Source organism: Vicia villosa, unplaced genomic scaffold, assembly GCF_029867415.1.
Source record: "Vicia villosa cultivar HV-30 ecotype Madison, WI unplaced genomic scaffold, Vvil1.0 ctg.001063F_1_1, whole genome shotgun sequence".
In the NCBI taxonomy this organism is placed as follows: domain Eukaryota; kingdom Viridiplantae; phylum Streptophyta; class Magnoliopsida; order Fabales; family Fabaceae; genus Vicia; species Vicia villosa.
In genome coordinates, this window is record NW_026705468.1 from 419,933 (window position 1) to 430,734 (window position 10,802).

General features: G+C 32.2%; 1 protein-coding gene across 1 annotated transcript; it reads right to left on the bottom strand.

The window, feature by feature from the left end:
- Positions 1 to 8,016: 8,016 nt before the first annotated feature.
- On the bottom strand, positions 8,017 to 9,609 carry LOC131633037 (probable aspartic proteinase GIP2). The gene has a single exon (XM_058903748.1). It carries the CDS (start codon positions 9,607 to 9,609, stop codon positions 8,275 to 8,277), a length of 1,335 nt encoding a protein of 444 aa, XP_058759731.1. The 3' UTR covers positions 8,017 to 8,274.
- Between the last annotated feature and the right edge of the window lie 1,193 nt (positions 9,610 to 10,802).

The following is a 10,802-nucleotide window of genomic DNA, read 5'->3' on the forward strand; positions in this document are numbered from 1 at the left end:
GGAAATTTCTGGTTTTATAACGAGTGTATTTTTGAAATAAATTTAAATGCAAAAAGAAATATAAATTATGTGTGTAAAGGTCCGCACCAAAATATATTTTGGATTTTTAAAAAGTATTTTGAAATTTTGTGCTGCATTGTAAAAATATGGGGTGAGATAAGAACTTCCCAACCAAAAAGCCCACACGAGGCAAAAATCGGTTCATAGCCTCTCTTATCTTCCTCGCTCATTCTCTTCTTTCTCTCTCACATTCCTCTTCGTCTATGGCTTCATTTTGGAACATTATGTTAATATTCTAAAATAGGGAGATGAATTGAAAAAGTTCCTAAGTCAAGTCCCACATTGTGTGTTAGTTGAAAAAACTCTTTAGTCACACTTTTTTTTTTTTTTTGGAAATCTTGGTATCCGGCCTTGCGACCGACTAATCCAAGAGGGACCAATCCCACCGTCCACTAGCGGGGGCCCCATTTAAAGCCAGAACAAGGTTCTGTATGGGCTAGCCCACACAAGGATTGATAGCACCCATTAGTTGAAAAAACTCTTTAGTCCCACATTGCTTAGATTAGAAGTCTTGGCTAGTGTACTTCATTATATAAAGAAGTCACTTGTTTTGATTCCAAAACACACCAAAAATTTATTTTGAGTTTTTACTTCCTCACTTTCATAACTCCGCGTCTTTCGAATTGTCGAAGCGCCAACTTCTCCTTCTTTCTACTTGTTGAATTCTCCGAGTACTTTCTTGAATTCTCCTTAAAAAATAATGTTAAGAGTTGAGAAATTGTCAAGTATAATTTTTTCTTGGATTCTCTTTAGAGAATTATTGAAATTTCTCTTGGTTTGAGAAATTACTAAAATTACTACGACAAGTCGTTATACCATATACTAAGATGATATTTATACCATATTTGAATGGTCTTAGTACCATCAGATCGATTATCTATTATGCAAGTAGTAGGGCCGACCTTGGGCCAGGGCAAATATGGGGCCTCAAATTTTAGGACTTTTTATTAATTAAACAGCAAAACTTCTATGTATAACTTGTAACAAGAACAAAAATGTGTGTAACTATAATAGCCCAGTGGATGAGTGTTGTTATTCCAATAGAAATAACTTTTATCAAGAACAAAAATGTGTGTAACTATAATAGCCCAGTGGATGAGTGTTGTTATTCCAATCAGGGGCGACGCCAGCGCCCGGCTAGGTTGGGCAGCTGCCCAGGCTCCTCCTTCTCTCAGCCCTAAGCTTCAAAATATCATGGCAATAGTCTCTCTTTCACTCAGAAAATCAAAACTACTCCATGGAGTAGTCGCGAAACAGTTATCGTGTTTAAATGTCGAACCGTCACGAGTTCTCTTCTTCTCATTTTCTTTCACTTTTAAGCTCGATTTTCGATGTGAAATCGTTGTTGTGATGTTATTCATTCGTGTTGCAGGTTGTAGTTTATGAATCGATGAAGAATTGTTGCTGAATTTATCATTTTGCGTTATGCACATCAAGTGTTCGGTGAAATGTCGGAACCATATTCTTTTATTTTTCTGTGTTGAAATCTCTTGTTGCAGGTCTGAGTTGATATTTACTTAGATGGTATTTACTTAGAGTTGCTTAGTTTTGTTTATATTTGATATTGTTTTTGGAATGCACTTATAATCCTTGTGCATGCGTTTTCTTTTACTAAAGAAGTGAATATAAAGAAATGAACAATGTTGTGTTTTCTTGCATCAGTAACTGTTTTATGTGATTTTGCAGTATGTTATTCTCATCATTGGAGATGGGTGTAATCCTGTCAATAAAATATATTACTTCAACGTTTCGGAACTTCCTAATGGTTAGGAAGGTTTTCAAAATGAGAAATTCTTCCTCCCCTTGGTCAAGCTTGTTGATAACTTTGATGCAAGTTATGAACCTGTTGCAAATGATGACACTGTGTTTACATTTTTGACTAATAAATATGCTTCAAAATATAAACTAGTCTGGGTTAATTTTAGAGAACAAATACTTGGACTGATATGGTAAAAATGAAACCCACTCATGTTCAAGTTTGCATAATAATTAAGCCCTCTGAGATACCATTATTCTATTATGAGTATAAGGCCATTGCTGTCTCTTGGAATTTTTTGTTTAATATATGTTTCAATTGCTTGCATTTGATTATTAGATACAAAATAACACATTTCAGATTTTTGTGCCTAGTAAAGAGAGAACGAAGGTACCGATGTTTATTGTTGCGAGCGATAAAGTTTGTTATAGAAGAGTTTAGTGCCGGCTTTGAGGATAAAGTAATTGAGACAGCAATTTTCGATCATTAAATTTTTTGCCCAGGCTATAAATTTTTTCTGGCTTCGCCACTGATTCCAATAGAAATGGCCCTTGTTAGATACTTGACAATGAATTATTTTTTAATCTTACTTTTTGACTATTTTTGTCTTTTTTTTTTTCTTTTCAAAATAGAACCGTCAATATATTTATATATAGTTTTCTAATTATTTTATATAAATTCTCATAAATTTAAAGTACTGTAAAATTTTTATTTTTGATATTACACATGGTTACTCCTATTATAACAATATTTGGTGTACTTTTTTTTTAAAATTCTTTTAAAGAAAATATTATTTTATAAAACTTTGCCTTTTTATATTTATCGTTAATAACTATTCTCATGTATATTTTTCTTTTTGATACTTTTGTTTATTTAAATTTCAAATAAATGTTAATTTTATTTATAAATTATTTTTTAATTTTTTAATTTATTAGTTCAACTTCAACATTGCAAAATTTGTCGATTCAATTTCAACTCTGCGGAATTGATTCTGAATGTTAGAAACGTAGGAAAAAGAAAAGACTTCATGATATTTTTTTTTAAAAATTATATTATTTATTAGGATCCATTTTTATATTTGCCTTGGGCCTCTAAAATGTTAGGACCGATCCTGGCAAGTAGTTATCGTATAGAAGTGTGCTGTTTTATATTGAAGGCGTCGTAATTTTAACAGTACCGCAAAATGTCTTAAAGAAAGTATAATGATCCGCGACTCGACCTGGTAATTTTTCAGTGACAAACTTGTTAAAATCGTGATCTAACACTTCAAAACAACAATAACGCCGCGCCGGAGGCGCCATCTTACAACCCAAATAAAACAACAATGAAACTCCAAAAATCTCGCCTCTCATTATGAATCCGAACCTGATCTAAACGAAAACGCAATAAAAAGCCACGCACAAAATTGGGAACCTAGAAGCTACCAATAGAATCAACAACCACATATAGCCTACAATTAATAATGACAACCATACAAGGGAACAAGTTACTGCATAACAAAAAGAGGAAAGGCGATATCTCTTCTGCTTCTCTTCTTCTGTGTTCCTATTCTTCTCCTTCTCCTCCATTTCGTCCTCTTCTACTATTCTTCAATTTTCTGCGAACTGATTCTGAGCGGTTGCTGTTGTTTCCGTTCGTGCGGCTGGTGCATTGTTGTTGTGAGTTGTTAGTTTGTTAGAGTTTGGATGAAAAAGTTTGGAGGAAACGAAACTGCAATCCGTGTAAAGTTATTGGTATACTTCTCAGCCTTTGATTAAGTTCAAATGAGAGGTTAGCATGAATTTTGTAGGTAGAGGAAATTTTGTCGTGAATGTACGTGGTTGAAATGTATGTCAAATGCAAATTAGAATGTAAACCTGAATGTGAATGTAAATGTCATTTGAGATTTTGAATGGAAATGAATTGTGAATGTGAAGTGAAGTTGAAATTGCATTTGAAGTTCATTTTGTGAATATGCTGTCAAACAAGCGTGTGCAAATGTGGTCCCATCCCATGCAAAATATGGCTTGGCTTGAGATTTTTAAGTTGACAATAGAAACATAGATCTTAAAAATTGAAAAATCAAATGCTTAAATGACTTTTTTTGTTTTGTTATAAATGACTTTTTTGTTTAATTTTTGTAATGGAATTGGAAAAAAAGATGAGAATAAATTTGACTAAAGAAATCAAATGATAATGTATCAAATTAAAAGTCATTATCCTTTGAGATTGGTGACTAAAAGTCATTATATTTGCATATTAGCGGTGAATCTACTTTTTATGTGTTACATATTCCCTCTTATTGTTCTTCATTTAGTAGTGAGTCTTATTTTTATGTGTTACATATTCCCTCTTATTGTTCTTCATTTAGTAGTGAGTCTTATTTTTATGTGTTACATATTCCCTGTGATTACTATTTTATTTATTATTGTGCTTGATACACTGTTTGTCTAGTCGTTTTTCCTTTGATTTGTTGGATCATTTAGTCTTAGTATATGGTGGTATTTTCTCTATTGATGGAGGTGGTGCTCTGGTATATGGGGCCCTACATTTATAGATGAAGGCACCATCTGCATCAGGGGAGTGTTATTCTTAATTTTGTCTTCCTTATTTCCCATTCAACCTGAGGGATGGTTGAAATGAAAGTAGGAGATATGCGTAAATATTTATGTATATTTCGTTCAAGTATACCTTTGAGCAGGGGGGGGATGACGTGTTCTTCATATCTTTCATACTATGTCAGAGGGTGGATAAACAATGCTCTTCCTCGAACTCATTTTTTCTCTTTGTGTGAACATATAAAATATGGTCAACATAATCAGATATCTTCTTGGTGGGCTGAGTATATAGGATGAAAAAACCGATAAGCATAGTTAGGTAAATGTGGACAACCTCAGGACCCCATGTATTTATTCTAAACTGGAGGGCTTGTACCTTTACCTTTTTTTGCAGAGGTGAGACATCCTGGTAATTAGGCAGTGGAGATACCTTCAACTTCCGACCGAATCTCCAATATTTAATACTTGCTAAAATATCAATAAAATTGTGAAAACACATTAAAGATTTGTTTGCCTGCGTCACAACATGAACATTCTCATTTTCTTGTCTTTTAGAAAACTTAACACAAGAGTTCATAAAATTGAATCCTAGCATTCTTCCATACTATGATATACCAACGCTAAAATTCAAGTAGTTTATATGTTGACTAAATGTTATCTAGAACTCGTTTATAACTGAGTTCAAAATCTATAATACAAGGTTCATATCTGCACCCGGTTAAGAGCTCATAAGAGACCGTTTTGTTGGAATTAATCTAATAATGATTAATCACATATACATGATCAACATAATATTATAACATATACTATAGTGTAGAAATCAAATATTCACACATGTATGTATAAAATTAAAGGACCGACAAGTTAATCTTTAGGAATACTTGGATCCTTTGAGAAAAATCATTTTGACAGTAATTCAAAAATACTGAGGATCAGAGATGAGCAACAAACACTTGATGTTTTGTGTAGTTCTTCTTCAACCTATATTCTTAATACCTTCTTGAAGTTTCTTTAGATGGAGAAAAGAAATTATTTATTTACGTGCGATATATTGAAAATCATAGTCTATATCTGATGGTCAATTAAAGTTCTTATTATTTCGAAATTTGTCATTTTGACATCCACTCATATTCAATTATGACTAATTAATTAATTAATTTTTAAATATAACAACTCAATTTGAGTTCGAACAAATTAACCTTCTTTATAGCATATACATGTTCCAGTCTTCACCATGTTATATGAACTAGTAGATAACATGTGCATACGCACGAGGAGCGGCGTTGCCGCTCTTTTACAGTAACTGATTGAAATTAGTTTAATAAAGATATATCCAGTTAAATATTAGGAGCGTTGTTGCCGCTCCCAAACTTTCAAAAAAAAATTTCTATTAGTTAAGAGGTGAAACATATAATCTTTATGTAATTCATATGATTATTAATAAAAAACTCTATTTAATGAAAATGGATTCTTGCAAGATGAAATAAAAATTTAGTAATCATTGTTTTTATAAAATATGAGGAGACAAATAACACGATAAAAACAATCTTTATGGATGAATCTTATATACATGACACTTATTGTTTGTTGAATTAACGAAAGCTATTTATTTACAACTTGACATACCCCAAATTTTGACCCTAAAATTTCATTTCATTTACATTGGATCTAGAAGAGTTTGATCATCATTATCATCATTCATCTCATATAAAGATCATTCATGCATCATTTGCTAACCTCAAATATACAAAAAATTGTGTTTGCTTGTTTCACAAGATAGGTGATTGATCAAGAAAGCTCATGTAATTAGAGTTTTGTGGCTCAAAAATGGACTAAAGCTTCTCATACGCTTAAGTGATTCCCCTCATCCATATTCAAGCTCAAGAATGCTTCCAATCAAGATCATCAACTTTCAAATTCATCTGGTACACTAATTAGGGCTTTGACCTAATTCTTTGGCAAAGTTGACTTTTGGTCAAAGCATGATCTTATGGCTCAAAACATGATTCAAGGACCTCAAGTATTTAATTATAGCCCACTCATATAATTCATTTGGCTAAATGAACTTGATTCATTGTTATTGAAAAGATTGCAATTTAACTGGCAAAAGTCAACTGTGTTAGATTTACCTTTGACTTTTGGGGTTTTCGTCAACTACTTATGATTCCTAATTTAACTACCGATAAACATCATTCTAATCACCACCAACTACCACTACGATCAGTATCAACCACCACTAAGACTACTATCAACTACCATATTGTCCACCAAGAACACAACTGAGCATTGTCAATTACAACTCTAAGAAAAAACTAAAGTTAATTTTTAAATTTAAAATCATTTTTAAATATTTACACAGTTTGGTTCATTTGATTAAAAAATCAATAAAACACACAAATTAATGTAGGTAACAAATACTACTGCACTAATTACAATTTTTTTTTTTTAATTTTGATATTCGGCTTTGGAACCTATTTTTTACAAATTATTATTTGTATTTTATACTATTATTTATAATAAATAAGAATAATTTAGTATAATTACAGTTCTGTTTTTTTTCCCTCCTTTTTCCTAAAGGCAGCTAGAGACTTATGGTTAAAGAAAGGAATTACTACTTTGTTTTGAAATGAGCTATATTGGCTAGTTGGGAGTTTTGTTCAAATCTTCAACGCTGAAAATCCAAAGGATCTGCCCCGCCAGCTCAGAGTCAGCTCCTTGGTCTTTGTGCACTTAATTAACTTTGACTTCTATACACTCTGTATTTTCTTATTCAAGAAAAAAAAATTGTAGAACGAATCCATTAGAGATTCAAATCCCACTTCTCACAATTGTGTATGTATGTGCATGTGAATTTCCAATTGTAATTACTACTTTAGTCTACAAACAAAACACAATTCAATTTAGTCAAAATATAAAATAATACTGTTAAATTCTTTAAAGTCATGCTCAAGAGCTGTCATTTATGACATTCAAGGAAGATATACCATAGAAGACTCGAATTTTGTCACAAATAACCCAAAATTTGTCATAATTAAGTTATATGCAAATAATTAAGTATTTGGACTCGAGTGGTAAAGAAGTCTCTGCAAAGGACGATATTCGAAGAATACCAAATTCGATTCCTGATAAAAACAACGCTTGGTTAGTGCACATGCATCCGTAGCACGAGTCGGATTAGTCGATCTACTATGTAGGTCGGAAACTGGTGCAAAAAGCAAAAAAAAGAAGTTATATGTAAATATAATTTCATAAAATATTTATTACGGCTAAATTATAGTTAAATATAATTTTTAATCATTTTGTTATAGTTGAATTTATAATTATTTATCAAAAAATTTGGAAAAATTAAGACTAAATCTGATCATGTTAATTTGCACACTATGATACATTTTCAAATATTTGAGAATAAAAAATTGTATTGAAATTTTTTTTTTTGAAGAATTAAATATATATTTTACTAATATAATATCTTTACTGTTTTATTTTTACATATATTTTTATGTTACAAATTAGTATTTTTCAAATACTTAGGCTTCTAAAGATTAACATCCCTTTGTTCCATCATCTCATGACCTGCATATTCCATCATACCTACACTAAATATCTCATTTAACATGCGTATACATTTCGCCTCACTTTAATGTTCATTGCCTTTTTTTTCATTTTTCATATTAACTATATCATTTTCTGCATTCTGCATTTTTCTCTGATTTCTCTTGGTTCTTCTTTTCTCTTGGTTCAACTAGTTAAATTACTTTACTAAATTTCGTAATTACTAAATAATTTTATTCTGGCGAAATAGTAGAGTCTTTTTTATAGATATAGATAAGATAGATACTGTCATATTGATGACTACGTGAGTGTAAACTATACACTTATTTCCTTACATTACATTTAAAATACAAGACAAAAAGTCAAACATTAAAATCTCCTAAAGCTTGAACAACTTGCTTTGTTGAGTAAAAGTGATGAACTAAAGCCAAGTTTTGAGGAAACAAGATCAAACTCCAAAAGATTATCCTCCAACTGATGTCCACCTATAACAAACGAAGGTTCCAATCCACCCAACTTTTCCAAACCCACTTCCACAAATCCAAGACACAACACATTTTCATTCACCTTCACCATTGAATTAGCACCATTGATTCTCCATTGAACACCCCCCTTCAAGACCAAATCAATTGTAGGCACATTAGGCCCAGTAATACTCTTCCCAATTGTTCTTGAATCAAAGCATGCCCCAAATGGTGCAACACCTTTCACTCTCTTTATCTTTCTTATTTCAGCTTTCTTCACAAAAGCATTCACAAGTGGTTGATATATTAAAGTGTGTAGTTTTGTATGAGGAACCACAGTGCTAAGTTTTGTACCACCACCTCCAAATCTATTAATAGAAAGCAATGTGGTATTATAATTGACAACATTGTTGTCAACCTTAATTGAATTCACCTTAATAAAATACTCAGTTGAAGGAGAGTTATCAAATATAGGACCAGTGCTGTGACGGTTAGTAATAAGTGGGGTGTAGGTAAGAAATTTTGAAAAATCATCTTGATTAGAGCCCAAGTGATAAGGACCCCCACCAATAAAGAGACTTCCAAACCCGGTTCTTTTAGAAGATGAAGGTAAACAAAGTGTAAATTTGCGTTCTAGTTTAAATTTAGTTGCGAGTTGTGTTGGTAAGGAAATAAGAGTTCTTGCGAGACCTAATATACCTTTTTTACCTTTGCCTAGGCCTTCAAGAAAGCTCGGAACACCAAATTTATCTGGGTACACACACGAAGAAATGAAATGCGGTGCGTTTATGTTTTTAAGTATTCCTCTATTGTTAGTTGTTCGTATAGAGGATAAGATATCCTCTCCCACGTCTCCGCTGACAAAGAGTTCGTCGAACGGGTTGAAGACGCTGAGACCGCAAGTGTTGTTGGTGCATCCGGTTTTGAGAGGATGGTTGGTACAAGTAATGCACTCTGTGCCTTTAGATAGTTTACATTTCTTTGTACCACATTGGATTGGTTGGTAAGTTGAGGAATTGTAGGACTTGTCACATTCGAACCATAGGAAACGTTCCCTAATGTCAATGACTAGATCTAAGGATCTTGGAGGGGTTCCCATTTTAATAGTGGTTGAGTATTGAAGGGTTTTTGGGTCTTTTGCAATGGGGAGGATAAATGAGTTGGGTTTTGGTATCAATGCAAGTGATGAGGATAGGAGTGAAAGAAGAGATAATGAGAGGAGGATAGATGAAGTAGCCATTGTGAAAATATTGTGTTGAAATTTGAGATGTGAATTGTGGTCTTATATAGAAGTGTATTGAAGATCTAGACCCATTAAACAATTTGATCAGCATGTGAAATGTGACCAAATGGTATATTAAATTTAAACTAAGTTACTTAAAGTAATCTTCACGCTCTTTCCCCCACTTGTTTCGAATAAGATACAGCAATTTGATGAAAATATATATTACAAGTTACCAAAACTTTAAATATGAATGGATAGAATGTGACTGGGGATTGTTAGAATGTGACGAAAGAAACTGGTATCTATTATTAATATATAAAAACAAAAGTACCTGAAATTTACATTATAAGTCTTCTAATGAAACAACTTAAACTTTTCTTATTCCATGGATAAAAAAGACTTTTGGCAAAATAACTCAATATTATTGATTTGACATTTATTACGGGGTGATGTGGCACAACTCTGATTTTTGATGGTTTTTAAATTATTTTAATTATATAAAATATTCCAATAAACCCTGATTAATGTTGACACGCTAAACAATTTATCAACATTAATATTCGCCGCGGAATATGAGCAGCCAGCCAAAAATTTGGAACTTCTCCCACGTTTCACAATTTTCCACTAAAAGCATCATTTTCCAATAGCAAACCCATTGATTTTCTGCAGAGGATATAAAGATGGTTCCATAATTTGTTGTTCATCCAAAAACCCTAGCCGTTTCACTAATTTCTCAGATAATTTTCTTCCTTCAACCCTAAAACCCTGATTTGAACTCTATAATTAAATTATGGAACGAAATTGATGCAGTTTCATATATCTTTTTCTTGATTCGTTGTTTGAATTTGTAAAAGAATGAAGGACAGAGACGAGGGAGAAGAAGAAGACGATGAAGGGGAAGAGAAAGTGGAAGGGACTGGATATGAGGTTTTGTGTTGTTTTATATTTTAAAATTAATCTGCGTTATTTAAATGGAATTTCACAGAAATTTCACAGATTTGGACGGGACCGATGCGGAATAGAAGTGGTATTGGAATTGTTAATGAAAACCTCAATCTTGGATATTATAGTGTTCGATTCTTCTCTATCTCTATCTCACAGGCTACCACCATTCTTTTGAGCTTTATGTAAGAGTTAACACGAGTTAACATGATTTAGAGTTTGTGTGTTTTAAACTCTTTTAAGAACCTAATTTCTGTTTTGATTTC

Excerpts from the sequence above, each read along its gene's own strand:
- LOC131633037 (XM_058903748.1), bottom strand. The coding sequence starts at position 9,609 with ATGGCTACTTCATCTATCCTCCTCTCATTATCTCTTCTTTCACTCCTA.